This window comes from Abramis brama (assembly GCF_963993115.1).
Source record: "Abramis brama genome assembly, chromosome: 13".
Classification (NCBI taxonomy): domain Eukaryota; kingdom Metazoa; phylum Chordata; class Actinopteri; order Cypriniformes; family Leuciscidae; genus Abramis; species Abramis brama.
In genome coordinates this window covers 17,113,975-17,132,922 of record NC_139975.1, presented here as the reverse complement: position 1 = coordinate 17,132,922, position 18,948 = coordinate 17,113,975, and the positions used below count along the sequence as shown (strand labels likewise).

At 35.8% G+C, this 18,948-nt stretch overlaps 2 protein-coding genes across 3 annotated transcripts; one reads left to right on the top strand and one right to left on the bottom strand.

Annotated features, from left to right (window-relative positions):
* The first annotated feature begins 3,564 nt into the window (after positions 1-3,564).
* On the top strand, positions 3,565-15,684 carry LOC311094618 (protein phosphatase Slingshot homolog 3). Of its 2 annotated transcripts, none has more exons than XM_084132692.1 (16): positions 3,565-3,734; positions 6,214-6,329; positions 7,339-7,376; positions 7,481-7,664; positions 8,189-8,304; positions 8,813-8,881; positions 9,337-9,402; positions 9,705-9,981; positions 10,923-11,051; positions 11,142-11,188; positions 11,303-11,449; positions 11,663-11,863; positions 12,738-12,897; positions 13,009-13,101; positions 13,235-13,333; positions 13,442-15,684. In XM_084132692.1, the coding sequence occupies exons 2-16, from the start codon at positions 6,282-6,284 to the stop codon at positions 13,574-13,576; spliced, it is 1,809 nt and encodes a 602-aa protein (XP_083988818.1). In that variant the 5' UTR covers positions 3,565-3,734; positions 6,214-6,281; the 3' UTR covers positions 13,577-15,684. The 2 variants fall into 2 exon arrangements, with proteins under 2 accessions (XP_083988818.1, XP_083988819.1); XM_084132693.1 differs by lacking the exon at positions 3,565-3,734 and adding an exon at positions 3,761-3,887.
* Positions 15,685-17,007: 1,323 nt separating this feature from the next.
* mrpl18 (mitochondrial ribosomal protein L18) lies at positions 17,008-18,425 on the bottom strand. The gene is made up of 4 exons (XM_084132694.1): positions 18,164-18,425; positions 17,659-17,827; positions 17,261-17,495; positions 17,008-17,153 (listed from the first exon to the last, which is right to left on the bottom strand). Exons 1-4 carry the CDS (start codon positions 18,258-18,260, stop codon positions 17,082-17,084), a joined length of 573 nt encoding a protein of 190 aa, XP_083988820.1. The 5' UTR covers positions 18,261-18,425; the 3' UTR covers positions 17,008-17,081.
* Between the last annotated feature and the right edge of the window lie 523 nt (positions 18,426-18,948).

Here is an 18,948-nt window from a genome sequence, read left to right as displayed (position 1 = left end):
ATGTGTTTTCCACGCTGTAATAGAGTGACAGAAAAATAAACAAACATAGCCTACCTCAGTGTTGGTAAGAAGTAATTCATTTAAATGTATAGGGTTAAATATATCGTTTTTATTTAGAAAATAAATAAATAAAATGAGACCCTTGAACTGAGACAAAATAAGGCCCCCAGTGGGGGGTGGGGGGGGTTACTCTTGACAGAGTTTAGTCTCAAGCAGTGAATTACCCTTGCAAGCAGTACGAGGATAGTCCACCCAAAACATGAGCATTCTCTCATCATTTACTCTCCTTCATGCCATCCCAGATGTATATGACTTTCTTCTTGACATAAACATAGACAAAGATATTTAAGGAAATAATCCATCTCTGTGAGTCCATAATACAAGTGGATTGTAACCCATGTACGTAAGATTTTTAATAGTTAAAACAGTCATATTATTAGTATTTCTTTTATCTAGCCTATTGTTTTACTTCAGAAGGCATTGACTCATCCACTGAGGGGATTACCGTCACGCTCACTGTGTGTGTTTTTTAAAGCGTCTTTAGGACTCGCAGAGATGGATTACTTTCCTTACAATCTTAATTCGTGTTTATCTGTAGAAAGAAAGTAAAATGCATCTGGGACAGCATGAGGGTGAGCAAAATAAGAGAGAATTGTATTTTTGGGTGAACTATCCCCTCAACATTTATATGCTATTGGTATGCTAATCCAAGATCAGCATAGATTAATAAGAATAAAGTGAAACCTCTTGTGTACTTGTGAACTGTGTTTGTTTTAATCTAGAGGAAATTGAAATATTTGCTAGTTTATATTAAAATAAATCAGGTGTCTGAAGATCAAGATCCCAGTCATTCAAAGGTGATGTGTCTGAACAGAGTAAGATTATTGTCTGAAAGGGACAGTGGATCTCTGGTACTATCACTCCATCCTCTGTGTCAGCATCAGAATTTTGTTTATGGAAATGTTGCTCCACTCCCTGGAAAATGAGAGAGGAAATGTATTATAATCTAACAATACAAACTGCTTTGAACTCCCCATACAGTAACACGTTGCAGACTTAAAATATTTATTATATTTATATTTAAGGGATTTTACAGTACTAAATATTTACCTCGGAGTCAAGCAGCATTTATCATCTGTAATACTGTTGTGTAACCAGTAGATGGCTGTATTGCCCTATATATAAACATATGGATGTGTATTCCCTAGTTGCTGGATGTTTTCAGTCATAATTACTTTCATGTATTAAGTTTTTAATTTGGACATATATTTATTATTAAAGACTATTAAAGATTTAACATTTGTCAAAGAAATGTTCATTTGAAGTGCACTTTTTTCATTATTATTAGTCAAATATGGACACAGAAAAAGCAATTTGTTACTCATACTAGATACATATAATAGCTTTATCAGTCATCTTTATCACACAAAAGTAATCAGAATAAATATTGCAACCAGGGCGATACTTCAAAATAATTGAGTGTTTACATATTACGAACAGAGACGTGGTCTGTGGTCAAGTCGTGTCTCTCCTCTTTCAAAAACTTTGCATCGCAAATTAATCAGCAATTGAGAAATTCAGGTTTAAATAGCTTTATTGGCATGGTAAAAAAGGCTTTACATTGCCAAAGTTGAATCAGGCAGTGATTGACAGCGCTCTCGTCCTATGGCATCAGTCATTGACTGATACAGTACAGATAGGCTACTGTACAGTACTCTAGCTCAATGTTGTTTGGGGTGGCTGTGGGGAAATATGATCTAATCGAAGCAAATATGATCTAATCGAAGACTGTAACCGAATGTAGATAAACAAGTCATGTAATGATTGGGCTAACAGTTAAATCAAGACAACACAGCTCAGCTGTATAATGTTATGGGCTCTCATTGAGCTCTAAAATGCCTCTCCACCTGAAAAAAGCCAGTACTGTATTATAAATAGTGTTAGTATAGTATTAAAAACAAAACAAAAATCAGACTTACCACGAGTAGGCTCCAGTATCCTCCTGATATAGCGACGATGACTAATGAAAAATATCATTCGTCTGTACTATTCCTTCTATAAGAGATCATCTCAACAATATAGTGTAGCAGCAAATAAATACAGATATAAACTTAATATCACTAAAATGAAATAGAAAGCTGCGATTACAGACACTCACATCCACACATAAACACTGACGTCTTCACTTCCAGGTCACGAAGCGATCAATCAAAAGCTCAGTAACCAATGAGAACACACTGCTACTAGCCCCGCCCCCACGAGAAAAATGTGTCAGAATGGCGAACGAAAACTCTGGGAACGTAAACGAAAACTTCAGAAGCGTAAATGAAAACTCTGGAAGCGCATTTGTAAGTTCAGATCAGCGATTGAAATATGAGAAATAGTTAGCAAAACATGCAGTGTATTAAAAACGAAGTCAAAAAATTTGCCTGCGATTTATTCTTTTTCAGTTTTAGAGATAATTTATTTAGTTTCAATTTATATTTTCATTAGTTTCTTGAAAAGCTACGTTCATTTTTATTGGCACAAGAATAGCTCCATAGGGGGTGGAGGGATAAAGTGGATTTGGTCAGAGCTGTTCAACAAAATTTCAAATGCTCTGGGTTATCCCATTAGGGCCAAATTGCATTCGCTCCTCCTCGCTGGACGTCTAGCGAGGAGGAGCTAGACGTAAGCTCCACCCATTTGTTACGTATCGGAAGGGGCGGGGTTACCTGGCTGACCAACACTTCTTGAATTAGAGAAAATAACTAAATGTCAATTCAGTACTTTCATCATCATTCGTTGTGTGTGTCTATTTGTAAAGACTGATGTCATATTTCAAGTAGAAGTTTGGAATTGTTAAGTGTTCGATTTGTCACATAATTTCAGCTAAAATCACGCGCCACCTACTGGCACATGTAAACTGTAGAAATCCCCACCACTAACGCACAAACTGACATTCTTTGCCAATAAGATTCAATGTCTGAAAATAACTGTTGTATAAAGTATTATACACTCTGCTATGCAATAGAGAATTTATGACATTTACACAATAGAGGCAATTGCAAGATAAGGAGGGTGTTGTGTTAACAATGAACATATTATGTAAACACTTCTTGTTAGTGTTTCTCCCAGCAATTACATTTCACAATGTTGCATTTATGTTAAAACTGCTGTGCGACGTGACAAATGTTCTATAGATTTTAAAAAAGAGAATAAAAAAAGCAAGCTTTCAACATTTAGGCTACTTAGCCAATGGCCCCTTGGTGGATTTATACATGTGGGAATGGCGAAGAAATAATTAGCTGAAATTTTATTTCTTAACAGAATCTTAAGTCAACAACGTATTTTTATTTAATATGCAGATCTTGTAGGCTACTGCTGCAAAACCCCTCTGCAGGCTAACCAAAACATGACTTGAACATATAGATTTTTATCTCTTATTTACCGACCAAATTAAAGGTTGAATCAGTTCATGTTTTTTTTTTAGTTTTCAAGAAATAACTATGTCACTGTCTCTTTAATAGACGAATTACTCCCGATCCGCCTCTCCATTTAAGGGCACATTTACTTTTCTCGGCCGAGAATATGTCTTCCTGGTTTCATGATACTGTGCTCTGCCTTCCCCTTTAAATGTATTTTGGACCAATGTAAAAGTTGTGGTCATGGGATTAAAATAACTAACACGATTTATTGAGGAAGATTCATTTAAGAGGGAATCCTTGTAATTCCGAAGCGTTTCAACGCGGCAGGTAAGCGAACTCTTCATGTTTAGTCCGCCCTCCTTTGCTTTTCTTAAGGAACTGACAATGACAAGCCTCGAGTCTTGTTGTTTAAAACAGCTGTGTTGTAGCTCCATAAGCATAAGCATTAGTCTACAGACCGACAAATCAGCGGTATATTAGGTATGTGGCATTATTTATCGATTCATTTTTCAAGGCAACGGTGAAACTGAAAAATCTATCATGCATAGATTCCAAGTTTGTCTCGTAAAACAGTATGTTAAATGCGTGAGCATTGCAGACTGTATCAATATGACGCGCACATTACGCTATAATTACAGCTTCATACACATATTCAACACTTCGAGCAGATATTTTGATATTTTGTGATATTTCAGAGTGTGTGACAGGTTTACATGAGAGCTTTTTTGTGATGTGTCAAGGATATGGCAAAAACAATTTCACGGCATGTCTCCATCTTAGACCGCAGAACCATTTGGCTGTTTCATTTCGGTTATCTGTTAAATTACATGATTTAGTAATGTGTTGGGAAAGGTACACTTGGGAGTCCCTCGAATTTTTTTTTAAAACATTAGAAGCACAAATCCCAGTTGTTTATTTAGTTTTAAGACTTTTAGACATGTTATAGCCTATCAACATTTTATGGTGATTTTGGCCTGTTCCACTTTAGATGTCTTGACCTTCTGACTCAATTCTCACATTAACAATCTGAAACAGTCTAAAAAATTAAATACTACAATGTCATAATTTCGACAGTCAATTTAATTTACATTACATTCAATTAGGCTACTTTTAGTAAAAACTTTCAATTTAAAATCTAAAATTGTTTTGATTAATTATAATTTTAATTTAGGAACTTAAGCTGTGTCCCACATTTTGCGTTTCAAAATTTTCATTCGATAAATAATAATAAAGTTACTTTAATTTTCAGAATTTGCACAGAAGTTCCAGTGCTACATTTGTGAGAAATTTGTCATCATATCAGTATCCACAAACCAGTATTTGAATCCAAACTAGCTAGCCCCTTCTCAGCGACATCTTTATTGACATCTGAATTTGTAACCATGTTACATAACTGCAAACACTAGCCTATATGAAGTGAATGGAAAATACACAGCTCAAATAAAATTCCCTTGGGTTCATAATAAACACTTTCTGAAGGTTAACAATCTCCTTTCTCTGACTTGAATAGTCTGTTTTATAGTAAAAATGCATCGACCTTCAATATTTATCGGCCGATCTTTTGCGTAATCCAACATTTTTCTCTGGGTAAAATAATTAAATACAAAAATAAAAAATAAAATCACATCTGAACAAAAAAACAGTTGGGCTTGACAATAAGGACTGCCTGGTGACCAGCGTGAACAATGCTCGGGACAATTGACGGAACTGTCACTGTCCCGATTGGGCCAGTGCTGCATCTTCACGAAAGTTTATTCTTTGCACATGTTTTTAAGACATGCAAATATAAATGTTCAAGCGCAATGTTCAATTATTTTTAGACAGTACACAAATACTGAATTGGGTTCTCTTTCACTACTTCTAATTCACACAAAATTACATTAAAATGCCCATCTTGGCGAATATCCTTATTAACATAGTTCGTTATGTCTTAAATTAATGTAAATAGTTGAGAAAAGTATACTGAATCCGTGCAGCTCTTAAAGTGACTGCAGCCTAATATTCCTGTTGCACTGCTGTCTGTTTTAATGTTAATCAAACATCTTTGCTCTTGACTAAATTACTTTTGTAACTTTAATAAGGATTAATGTATATTTAAGTAATACAATGAAGAATATATTTTACATTTGCTTACTTTATTTCTGTACCTGAAAACTACTGTTAAACCTGCCTGAAAAACACTGTTTATTTTATATGCTTCTTTGTTCTGTTGTATTTATTTATTTGTGTTGGCCTGTTGAATGTTAAATGGATCCAATCCATGTTCAATATAATTTTTTTGATGGTGCAGCAATAAACTAGTAGGCTATACCTAATGCATGCATTTTTGAACTTTGCTAATTTAAAGCATGATCAAAATAATAATCTTAATGACTCAAGTCAAGTAACCTTTATTTATATAGATTTCGGCTCTTGTTCAGCTGAAGTCAGTTCAGTGTTGATTCAGTTCCATTGTAAAGACCATGAATTATTAAATTAGTTCATTTCATCTATAAAGCAGTTCTGCAAAAAAAAAAAAAGATGTCATCGTCTGGCTCAGTTCAGTTCTCATACAACAGCGTCAGTGCAGTCAGATCAATAATATTGTTGAATATTAAGTGAATATAAAAGTTAAAATAAGAGAGCAAGTGACAAATATCGGTATAAGAATCAGCCAATAGTTGTTTATTAAAATCGGTATCGGCCCTACTTTATAGTAATTCAGTCTAGTTGCACTTTTAACAGTCTTGATTCAGTATCTTTGCACTTGGTACCGTGCATCATACATTGTGTCATTTGTTTTTTGTTTTTTTTCTACTCAAACCAGTAAACTTTCATTCAGTTGAGCTGCTCTGACTCGTCTGCCGGTGTTAAACCAGGATACCTGGCCGTGGAATGGCTTTGCTGACCTTGCACAGAACGCCATCTATTTGCACGACACCGGTGAGTTTTATTGCGTCTAAAAACAGAAATCTTCAGTTGCAGTTCTCCACATGTTCTTTAACCGTACTCCCACTCCCTCCATGTGTGTCTAGTTACTCTACACCTTTTTCTGCACACAAATTTATGTATATTTAGGAGGAATGTCTTCTTGGTAGCATTCCAAACGCTTCCCAAACTTGCTGTGAATCTGAAAATCCATTTCACACTGTTCCAAAAAAAGCCCCAGAATTATGTGAAGATTCTGCTAAAGAGCCAAGAACCAAGTGCCTGATAACTTTTGTTGCTGTCCATTAATCATTCTGTCTCTTTTGATTGTGTGTTAGGCGTTGTATTTATTATCTAACATAAGATTCCTTTTTCACCCATAACCCGTGCATACTATGTATCTTCTTCTATAACACCCTATGTTCAGACTATTTAGAGTAAAGTCTCACCGGATTTTTAATGTACAACCTCATTGCTCCTCCTTTCCACCCCCTCTCTTCTTTTTCTACTTGTCTCTGTCTGGACACGTCAGTCACATAACAGGTAATGTTACTGTCTCCTCTTTCATTCCATAGAAACACTGATAACAGCCTCTTTGGTGTCCTTCTCTCTGTCTTCTCACACTCTATCTGTTTCTCCCTTAATCATCTGTAGAATAAGCTTCCTCAGTGTCTTATCATACTCTCACTGCATTACAATTTTTGTCAAAACGCCTTGTCATTGTGTTTTCCTTTTTTCTATTTTCCCCCAGTCGCTCATCTCAGAATGAGTTATGGGTGAGAAAAAAGGCTTAAAAGTGCAAGTTTTTATTTAACCATTTTGGCAGATAACATTTACTGTGTCAGATGATCCAAAGGAGTCAAGCAGAATCTACCGGTCTCTGTTTGCAATTAAGTGCATTACATAATCAATTCACCCACCACCCATTTTTAACATCACCGTTCTCTGGGTAAATCTTAGAGAGTTATGATGTTCCTTTACTTCTAGTTTAATCTATTGTAATCCACTTAATTTTATTTTCAAGGATGAGCCTATCCCAAGACAAGGAAGACTTCAAAAAAGGTGAAGGTTCCTGATACAGCTTTAATGATTCATGCGTATTTTAGTGTATATAGTGTTTCCTCTAGAAATGCGTTGCTGATTAATTTTTCATTTCCGCACACCAGAGAAAGTTTCGCCCTGGTCAAGGGGGCAGTGCTCCTGGTGGAAGAGGGGGAGAGGGAGGGATTACATGAAGAAACCGTACCCCCTCTACTTGGTCCTAGGCAAGGAGGCCGAGCCTCTGACACTCAGCGCAGACATTTGCATGCAATGATTTCGTTACTACGACCAGAGGACACAGTCAAACTGGTTAGGATTCCCCAAACCACACTTGTTTTACTACACTGCCTTTCTATGGTCATAGAAAAGATTTCAAAATTGTCATTTTGAGGCCTATAAAAGTGATTGGAATTAATTACCTTATGCATTTACTCTATTTATTGTCTGTTTCAGACTAATTTATAGAAGTGCTTGTTCTTACTGTCCGTGTCTATTAGACACTATGTTTAGCATAAGTAACGTCACATGTTCTGCAATGTGGTTTCTGGAGACACTTCTGTTTGTTACATCTTCTCTGTTATGCAGAAATGACAATAAACCGCTTTGCTTTGACTTTGCGTTTTTGAACACGGTTACACAATACAATTTACTGAGTAAATCTTGGTTATTAAAAAACAGCATGTCTTGTGCAAGTGCTGTGCTTGAATTGTAATGATGGAAAAAATCTAATTTTAATTGCTGTGTAATTTAAAATGTTTCTAATGAATCCAGCTCAGACTTCTGTGTCTCATTTAAATACATTAACCCTGAAGTTCTCTTTTTCCCTGCCTCAGGCTGTGCGTTTGGAGTCGTCGAGCCCAGTCAGATTGAGATATTTGCTTATAGTAGGCACACTTGACAAAAAACAGGAGAGCCTACTACTTGGCATGGACTTTCCAGGCTCAAACAGGTAGGTTTATAAACCATATTATCAAGTCATCATCAGAAGCTTTTATTTCATTAGAGATAAATCCATAAATATTCAATTGTATGTGTGACATGTTAAATATTTGTATATCTCAGATTTACAGCCTAAATAGTATTGCATTTTTGACAACCTCAGTTCACAAACACAAATGATTCAAGTAGGCTGGGGGGTTTTTTTGGTATGGGAATGTGCAGATTTTTTACAAATGTTTAGTTGCCGTTTTAATGGGATAGTTCACCCCAAATTTTTTAATTCTGTCATCATTTACTCACCATCATGACATTCCAAACCTGTATGGACAAAAACAGTAAGACATTTCTTTTGTGTCTCACAAAAGAAAGTAAAATTGTTTTGCTTCAACATCAGGACGAGTAAATAATGAGTTTTATCCTGTTAAATATAAACTGTTTTACATAAAAATTTACATTATATTTCAGCAAGGCTGTTAAGATATGTGTCTCACTCATTTTTTTTTTTTACTCTTCCTTAGTGATGAGTGCACTATTGGTCTTGTCTTGCCAATATGGAGTGACACACAGGTTTATCTAGATGGAGATGGGTAAGACCATAAAACTCAATAATTCTGACCAGACAGAAACCATAAGTGCAAACATATGATCATAAAGGCATAACATGACATATACTGTATGGGGTTTTAAAAGTTGAATTATAGTACTATGAAAGAGTAATCTTTAAATCATTATCTTATCATCATTCTCAAGTTTCATGTTTCATGCGGTTGGTTTGTAAGGTGAAATGAGCTCAAGGACAAAGGTTTTGTTTCTTTCGAAAATTAGGAAACTGTCAACATTTCAGACATTGAAGCATGGCTGTTATTAGCAATGTAAATGGATATAAAATGTAAACAACATTTTCAATCAAAAGTTCAGTCTGACTGAAAAAAATCCACTTTATTATTTTATCTGCATAGTTCAGCAGAACTGTATACAAAGTTAAAGCCTGAGCCTCAGGGTTCTGCTTTTCTGACAGTTTGCTTCACTTGTTCTGTTACAGAGGTTTCAGTGTGACGTCTGCAGAAGTGACACGAATCTTTAAGCCTGTGTCCATTCAGACGATGTGGTAAGTTTTAAAGCAGGAAGTGCTGAGGAAACTACCAATTTCCTCAACTAACAAAAATATGCAATGCAACTTTGGTCTTGCAGCCTACACGCACTTAATTCTTTGTTTTCAATTATAATGCTATTTTATATTCTATTGCTTTAACTGTCTCTCTTCTGGCTATTAGTCAGTCAACACATGCACCCTGCTAGACAACTGTATAAAGTCTCCTAATTTGCTCTGTGAACGTTAAAAATGTGTTTGTGGTTTGTCGACTGCTTGTTCACAACTCTCTGTCCTGTGATGCTCTCACTTTGCACTAGGTCAGTGTTGCAGGCGCTGCATGGCTGCTGTGAACGGGCCGTGCGTGGAGCTGTCATACCTGGCTGCGGGCTGGAGTGGGCACAACATTACAGAGAACATGTGGAATCTGACCAGCACTGCCTTAATGAATGGGGGGCTATGACCGGCCTGGAGTCAGTCAGGAAGCACACCGTAAGAAATTCAGCGTCCAATCGGGAGTCAGTGGAGAAGGAGATCAAAGCCCAACTACGAGATATCATGAGAACTGAGGACTTGGAAAACATTACCTCAAAGCAGGTAAAATGAAAGAGAGCGTCTTTTCTCTGCCTTTGAAACATCATCCCATGATGATCTCCCACCAATCACCTATATAATCACCAAATTTTATGATCCAATCAGTTCCACCCTATTTCGATTGTATCATGTCATATAACTAGTGCTGTCAACGTTAACGCATGCGATTAAATCTTTGTCCAGTTTAACACGTTAAAATATTAAACGCAGCATCCGTATTTTCTGCCATCCTTTGGCTAGCGTTACATTATGATCACGCTCTTATTCATGCAGATGCTTTTAAACCATTCAAGCGATAAGACAAAAGAGAATGCGCTGTCTGTAAATGTCCAGAGTTCAAGTTCTCTTTCGCTCTTGAACGAACATCCTTGAACATCCTTATCCTCAAAAGAGCAGTCTTGAATGGGTTAAATAAAGTCTTAAATCAACGTAAAGAGTTGTGAGGGAATGAATGAATGATTCTTAAGAAATCATCATCCTCTTTTTTTGCTAAAGGAACATTTCTTATTATCAATGCTAGAAACAGTTATGCTTCTCAATGTTTGTCCATTCTTTTATTTTTCAGGATTGAAAAAATTGAATGTGTCAGTGCTGAATAAAACTATTAATTTCTTTCAAAGAAGCAAAAAGAATCTCACCGACCACAAACATTTGAACGGTAGTGTAAGCCTGAAGACACACCTTTTAAAGACTCTCTTATTCTAGAACTTACTCAAGGTTAATGTGTCTGGGCTTGCTGTCTTATCCATAGAATCTTTGCGGTATGAACGTATAACATTCAGGCATCTTTTAGTGAGCAGCTTGATTTGATGTTTGTAAGCATTGTGCAGTATGTCATGTGACTTGCCTTTTAATATAACGTATAACACAAACCCATGACTTTAGGGTTGCTTGCGCCCAACAATAGCCGGTGAACTACAGACACTTTTTCTGTGTGTTTGTAGGTGCGAACAGCCCTGGAGTCCAGAATAGGCATAGACATGAAGTACTACAAGGAGTATATTGACAATGAGATGATGGTCACGATGGCACAGATGGACAAACCTTCCAGAATATTGGACTACCTTTACTTGGTGAGTGATGACATTTGTCTTCTGTCTAATCCACTATACTGTTGTTTCAAACATACACTGTCATTTATTTGTCTTTTTTCCCCCCAAAAGGGTTCCGAATGGAATGCTGCCAACTCTGAAGAACTACAGAAGAACAAGTATACAGATTACATTTAAATATGATTAAAATACTTTAAAATAATTTAGTTATTCTTATTAAATGAAGATTTTCAGCAGCAGATGAATAAAAATACCTTTTTTCTTTTTGGTAGTGTGGGCTACATCCTGAATGTTACCATGGAGATTGACAACTTTTTCCCAGAATGCTTCACCTATATGAATATTAGAGTTTACGATGTGGAGGCGACTGACCTACTCTCACACTGGAATAACACGTACACGTTCATCAGTGAAGCAAGGTGCTCAACACACACACTTCCTTATTTTGGTTTATTTCTGTGTGCAGACCTCCTACACTGATACTTCTCTTAAAATTCATTCGTTTATATTTAGACACACTTGCAGTATGGTATACTTAACCCCTTATGAAAATTATTAGAGTATGTCTTTGTGCGCTATCTCTCTCACACTAACGTTTTATATGTCATTGTTTCGTACTGATGATGATACAGGAAGAGTGGACAGGCCGTACTGGTGCATTGTAAGATGGGCGTCTCTCGCTCTGCCTCCACAGTAATCGCTTTCCTGATGAAGCAGCAGGGCTGGACTTTAGACCAAGCCCTCATCCACGTGAGAGAAAGACGGCCTATTGTGCAGCCCAACGAAGGTTTCCTCAAACAGCTGCATACGTATAGTGGCATCCTCAGTGCCAGGTGACTTACGCTTTCATTATGGTGCTGTACTGAGATTGCTTGTTTGCATGAATGCACCATTCACACAGAAATACAGACACTTTCCCACTTGTTTAGTTTCTCAATGGATGTTCAGGTACAGACAAGTCAAGTCAAGTCTGGTTTATTGTTGTTCAACCATGTGTGTAAATAAGGGAACTGAATAGTGCAGATACACACTCCTCTCAAAAAGTAAGTTTGAGGTCTTGAAAGAAGTCTCTCACTCACTAAGGTTGCATTTATTTGATAAAAAATACAGTATATATTATTACAATTTAAAATAACGGTTTTCTATTTAAATATATTTTAAAATGTAATTTATGCCGGTGACTACTAAGCTGAATTTTCAGCAGCTAATACTTCACTCCTCAAGTTATGATGCTTAATAATTTTGTGGAACCAGTGATGGATAAATAGAAAGTTCAAAAGAACAGCTTTTTATTTGAAATAGGAATCTTTTGTAACATGTCTTCACTGTCACTTTTTATTTATTCAATTTAATGCATTCCTGCATAATTATTTCTTAAAACTCTAACTGACCCCAAATTTTTGAATGGTAGTGCATATATTGCATGACTCTCTGGATACTGGATCCTGAAACATACTGAAGCATAAACAGATGACTACATGACTATATATTTACACAATAGATTTCCTACAAGTGTTTAATATACCCATTCATAGACACAAATTTGTAGAGGCTTTTTTGCAGCATATTATGCGACAATTTAGTGCATTTAATGTGACCTTCAATTTCCAATGTGTAGAATGAAATGGCAGTAATGTCAACTGTAGTTTTTTTTTAAATGGTTAGCAGTACTATATTTAATTCCAAACACTGCAATGTGCCTTACAGTAAACAGCGCCACAGTGCCCTCTGGAGGAGGAAGTCCAAGTCAGATGTCCGTCAGCCGTCTGTCCACAACGAAACAACCACAGGGAGTGAACATGAACAGAAAGAGGAAGAATCATCAGACAGCCCAGAAGAAGAGCAAAGCAGTGAAGAGGAGACGGATGTAAGGGGATGTGTTTTATAACAGTGACTTTTGATGCTTTTCAGTATCTCTTTAGTTTTCAAATCGGTTTAATCAGGGGTTTGTTTATTTCTATGGCTGTGCCATTCTCAGGTCTTTGAGCAGTTTGACGAGAGTGTTCCTGATACACATGGGGCAGAGACAGCCATATCCAACCCACTTATTACCATTCAAGAAAGTGATAAGGTTAGACCAGACAGAGGCAGACAAGTTAAATTGATTACACTTGACCATTTTAAAGGGTTTTAAATGTCTATGTGGATTTATTTACTATTATAAATAATGTTTTTTTAAATGTCTGCAAAACTTAATTTCCTAGGTGTCATCCAGCCCCAGCAGAAGTGGCAGGATGGATTTGTTTTCTCTTATGCAGTCTATTCAGCTTGACGATGAAGACAGAGACAGGATCGAAAAAGAGGTGAGAGGAAAAAGTCTGGAATGCAACATTTATTGATATCGATATGTGAAAAAAAACAAGTCAAATCTCATGCAAGCAATCATTAACTAAAGAATTCCTGTTTGTCAGAGATATTCTCCTGCGCAACGAAGGCGGAGTCACGGAAGAAGGGGCTTGACTCATCAGAAAACACATGTTGATGTTTCCCCTGGACCAAGCTGCAGACAGTCACAGAACACAAACCAGGATGAAGCCGGTCTCTGAAGCGCTTAAAAAAGGGGTCGTGTTAAGAAATATGGAGAGGCAGGAATAAAAAAGTGATAAGGTGAGGAAAAGGATCACAAATAGTGATGCTAATATAAAGGACACTCTTGCACACAAGTCTTAGCCTTCTGATTGTATCATTCCAAGTTCTTTGAAGACTCAGAGGGAATCTGTTCATATAGTTGCTGTATTTTTAAATAACTTTGCTTGGAAGCAACACATAAAAAAGCACATGGTTACATATCAATAGATATCTTACCAATTTTCCCATACCTGCCCGTCTAGCCCAAAACTCTTAATCTGTGGTCAGTTTCAGTTGGATTGTTAAATATCTACAACAACTGGTTTCTGTCAGCCACCAATTGTCAAGTGAGTATTGATAAAGGAACCGTTTTCCTCGGAGCATTATCATTATAATTGTCACGTTGTGCCTTTTGATATTTCTGTATCCTTTGCACCTTCATACTGAGCCATAAAATTCAGTTTACTTCAGATTTTAATATGTAATTATAGATTGAGTGGATTTTTTTTTTTTTTTTGCTGTTATTTCTCATCATACAGAAACACGAACAATCCTCTCTTATATCGTTTCATGTTGTTCTTAAGAGTGTAATCTCACTCATTTTAGGAGTCCTATGCAATAATCCACTTTATAGCTGTTTTCTCAATGAATGTGAAGCTTTATATTGCCTCTGTGGACATCAGTAGTTGAAAAAGTCTTGAGAAAGCAATCAAGGATTAAACGTTTTAGCATTCCATGTAAACTACCATTCAAAAGTTTTGGGTCAGTAAGATTTTTTTTTAGTAAGAAATTAGTACTTTTTAGCTTTTTATTAAATAATTTGAAAGTGACACTAAAGACATAATGTTACTCTATATATATATATATACATATATATATTCCATGGTTTCCATAAAAGCAACACAACTTGTTTTAAACATTGATAATAAAAATAAATGTTTATTGAGCAGCAAATCAGCATATTAGAATGATTTCTGAAGGATCATGTGACACTTAAGAGTTGAGTAATGAGGCTGAAAATTCAACTTTGTCATCACCGGAATACATTACATTTTAAAACGTATATAAAAATATTATTTTAAACTACTTTAGATCATAATAATATTGCTCAATGTTACTGTTTTTATTGTATTTTTGATCAAATAATTGCAGGCTTGGTGAGAGACTTCATTCAGAAAAGAAAAAAAATCTTACTGACCCCAAGCTTTTGAGTTACTAGACAGATGTTGTTATCATTAAGTTTTCCGGCATATTTTTAAAATTTGGAGCTATTTTTCACGTCTTTTTCAATTAAACGGATGTTGTCTAATATTTGTTTTTTAACCTGTATAGTATGCAGGAAACAAAACCTGAGAAGAGACCCGAGTATTTTCCTTAAAAATGTTAATGTGCCACACTTATTTGATCTGTTTAATTCATTCTGCATGATGGTTCAGTGCCTTTAGTTTATAGAGGTGGACCAAAACTACTTTTGTTGGTTTTAATATTCATGCAGTTAAAACTAACACAACTAACTCCCACATAATACATGTGTCTTTAGCTATAGGAGTGGTTGATTTGTGTCTTTGCATGATGTCTCATGACTGTATGCATGCTGTTTGTTCTGTATGGAATTACGCCCGTCTTTGTGAAGCACGAGTCCTGTATGTATAAAGTATATATACAATCTGCTGTAAAACATTTGTTGAAATGTGTATAGTCATTGCACAAAGTGCCAATGTTGTGAAACCAAAGTTATGTTGTGGAATGTTCTTAGTATTGAGACACCACTGGTTTTGCAGTTATTTTCCACAAGAATGTCTTAAATTGTGTGTTCGTGATCGATGATAACCCACAGCCTTGAAAGTGCTGATTTTCCTCACCTAATGTATAATGTGCCATGCCTTATAAACATCAAAAACAGTGATAATTTTATTCTAATGCAACTCAGTTCCATTGTTGGTATCAGATGGCGTTAAATATCAAGTCAAAGTTGCTGTTGCTTTTTTTCTATTTATGACCTTAACATGTATCTTTTTGATTTGATATACAAGGTTGTCTGTGCTTTAAAAATTAAATCGAATTTATAATGGGAGCTTGAGACATATCTAATTGACAATGTCATTGTTTTTGCATCAATTTGTGTTTCAGGTTTTAAGATATTTCTATTCTTCATAATGCTACTGTAAAAGTATATATAAACTAGTGTTTAACAGATATTACTGGAAATATCTTTATGATTCAAACAATAGAACATAATTATGTGTGAATTTGTCAGTTCAAGCGCAAGACATGAAAGAGAACTCAATTTAATAGGCTAGTTGCGCACTGCCTGGGAGGTATAGCTTTCTGGGCGTGCGCTTCAGATATTTGCACACAGAAAACATGATTACTGTAATAATGTAGAAACCACTCGTTATACATAAGTCACTTAATAGTTAATGTTTTTAGTTTGAATCCAAATGACACGTGCACTGAGTGAAAGATCAGCAATCAAGAGAATGTGACAGAGACAATAGAACAAATGTGACAGAAACAATAGAACTAAGCTATAAACTGGGGAAAAATGTTTTTGTTTTGTTATTTGGACATATTGTATCCAGGCAAAAATCTGAGGTGGTGGATTGATGACAATCTAGCAAGTACATCTGCACATCCATCTTAAAATATAACAAATAATTAACTGTTTGTGTTGGTCAAATGGAGTGCAGATTTATAGTACCACACATTATTTTATAATATGTAATTTAATGTTTTTTGAAATAAGTCTTTTTCTCACTAAGGCTGCATTTATTTGAGCAAAAATACAGTAAAAGCAGCAATGTTGTGGAAATATTTTTACAATTTAACTGTTTTCTATTTTTATGAATATAATTTATTTCTGTGATGGAAAAGTTGCGTTTTCAGCATCATTACTCCTTCAGTCTTCAGTGTCACATGATCCTTCAGAAATCATTCTAATATGCTGATTTGATGCTCAAGAAACATTTTCTTATTGGCAGTTGAAAACAGTTGCCTAACGCAGCTTAATATTTTTGTGGAAATCGTGCTACGTTTTCCCCAGGATTTTATGATGAATATAAAGTGTAAATAACATTATTTTAAATACATTTTTGTCCCATTATAAATGGCTTTCCTATCATTTTAGATCAGTTTAATACATTCTTGTCAAATAAAAGTAATGATTTCTTTATATATATATATATAAAAAGAAAATGTTACTGACCCCAAATCTTTCATGGTAGTGTACAAATGACACTACTAAACAGTATGCCTTTCTTTTTCTTGCCTAAATTACATTTGGAAGATTAAAATGCAACCATATCATTTTTCACGATATCAGATTTGAATCAAACTAAAAATCAATTACTGGACTATCCAAATAGTGTAATTGCTGCATGGAACTGTAATTGACTCAATGAACACACAGTTTGAAAGATGAGAATATTTATATTTACAGATGAAGCCACTATTCAGGATAGTAATAATAATAATAAAAAAAAATTAAATGAATTTTCGCCTTGGTTCACCAAGCGTGACACCACCCTCTTTCATGGCCGTCCAGAACGTCTGATTCTGAAGTGGGAGAAAAGGCGTACATCAGTCTATGCACTTGCATCGATAACTGGCCATCAATGTATAATATTTGAAGACTCAAAGCAGAAATGCATTCAATGTCTCACCGCCTCCGAGCGAAACTTCCACGGTATCTCACGATAAACAATACGTGTGATGCCTGCTTCGCGACACCGCTGAGCAAGCACATCACCTACGGCACGGCAAGCCGCTACAGACCGTGTGGAGCCCAGCTCGCGCTTCAATGCCCACTCCTTCGTGGAGCAAGACAGCACAGGAACTATTGAGTCACTTGAGAACACCTCAGCTGTGATGTGATGCTGTGTGCGCCTGAACACCAACCTGAGGAAGGTAAGGCATACGTTTAATATACATGTACAGTGTACAACTATGTTTGTATCTGGAAGATGCTATTAGGATGCTGTTAGCAGGGATGCGCTCAGCATGTTTTACTAATTACATCTATTCCTTTAAACCATTTCAAACAATTGGGATGCTTACAAACCTGTGATAATACTCTCTAGAGGGCCACACTGTAGCCCAGCCTCGATCCTTTACTGCAAGGGCCATCTGTTCCAGGTTTCTTGGGTTTCGGTTAACAAATGTTTTATTGATGGCTTCATTATCACTAACCACTGGTTCTGGATCAGGTACCACCTGACTGTATTTCTGAGCTGGTGGAAAGAGACACATCATGAGCATCATTTTTGAAATAAATCTTCAGATCCCTTGAGAGGTTCCAGCCATTCTTCTAATTCTAAGTCAATCAATATGTGATACAGAAGGTTAAATTTCCGCCTGTATCACACATATCGAATCTCCAGCTGTTTCCTTTAAGTTGTTATTTTATTTGCTTCTGATCCCAAAGACAAACGACACTCCTTTTTAGAGAGCAGATTGCGTATCTCCACATCTACTGCCATTTTGTCGCCAGTATAGTTTAACACACACATCCAGCAGAGAGTAAATAATGAATTATTTGAAGGGTCAAGTTATTTACAGTTACTTACACAACTGACAACGAATCCACGCCGCTGCAGCCGCAGATCTCTGACATTGACCTAACAGCGTGCGAACGCTACGACAGACATCAGTGAACAAAGCCATTTGACAACTGCAAAAAAATTATAATAATAAAATACCTTCAATTCTGGTGACAAATTATAGTTATTTCTATACAAACGGAGATACCATGACCCTTAGTTTTTTTATTAATAGAATTTGACCACTCTCTAGCGCGCAGCCATTTTGATGTCACACGAAAAATGTTCCGTGTTTCCGGAAAAAAAAAACTTTGGGCTTCACATGGGTTCCGCTTAGAAACCCTTAAATGAATGAAAATAACAATGAAACCATTTTTTATTTTTACATAAGAAGGAAAGTTAATGTATTACAATGAAACGTTCTTTCATGTCCTAAACCACAATTTATTAAAAATGGTAGGGTATTCAGATATTACCATGCTGTCCACAAGATGGCACTAGTAGCCTACACTTTATCCTGGAAAATAAACCTTTATCCGACGTCTACCGTGCCATCATGTTTTTTTTTTTGCCAATGTATTATGGTAATATCATGGTATTCCTGTCTTGGGGTACAGGTAGGCTACTATTGCGTATATTAAATATACATGTTAAACATGTAAATAATGTAATTGACATAGAAAATTAAGTTGAAATCAAGGTTAAGTAGGCCTACATTCACACGTCTCATTTAATAAATGATGAATAAAATATTTATTCTTTAATTTGGATTAATAATCATTTGTGATGAACCGTGTGAATCAACATACTCT

Bases quoted from the DNA above. Each gene is read 5' to 3' on its own strand.
- LOC311094618 (XM_084132692.1), top strand. From the start codon at position 6,282: ATGGCTTTGCTGACCTTGCACAGAACGCCATCTATTTGCACGACACCG. The intron at 11,450-11,662 runs GTGCTCAACACA...ATGATGATACAG, and splicing joins ACGTTCATCAGTGAAGCAAG to GAAGAGTGGACAGGCCGTAC. The intron at 13,102-13,234 runs GTTAGACCAGAC...TTAATTTCCTAG, and splicing joins CCATTCAAGAAAGTGATAAG to GTGTCATCCAGCCCCAGCAG.
- mrpl18 (XM_084132694.1), bottom strand. From the start codon at position 18,260: ATGGCTTTGTTCACTGATGTCTGTCGTAGCGTTCGCACGCTGTTAGGT. The intron at 17,828-18,163 runs GTAAGTAACTGT...TCTTTCCACCAG, and splicing joins GTGGATTCGTTGTCAGTTGT to CTCAGAAATACAGTCAGGTG. The intron at 17,496-17,658 runs GTTTGTAAGCAT...TACCTTCCTCAG, and splicing joins TCTAGAGAGTATTATCACAG to GTTGGTGTTCAGGCGCACAC.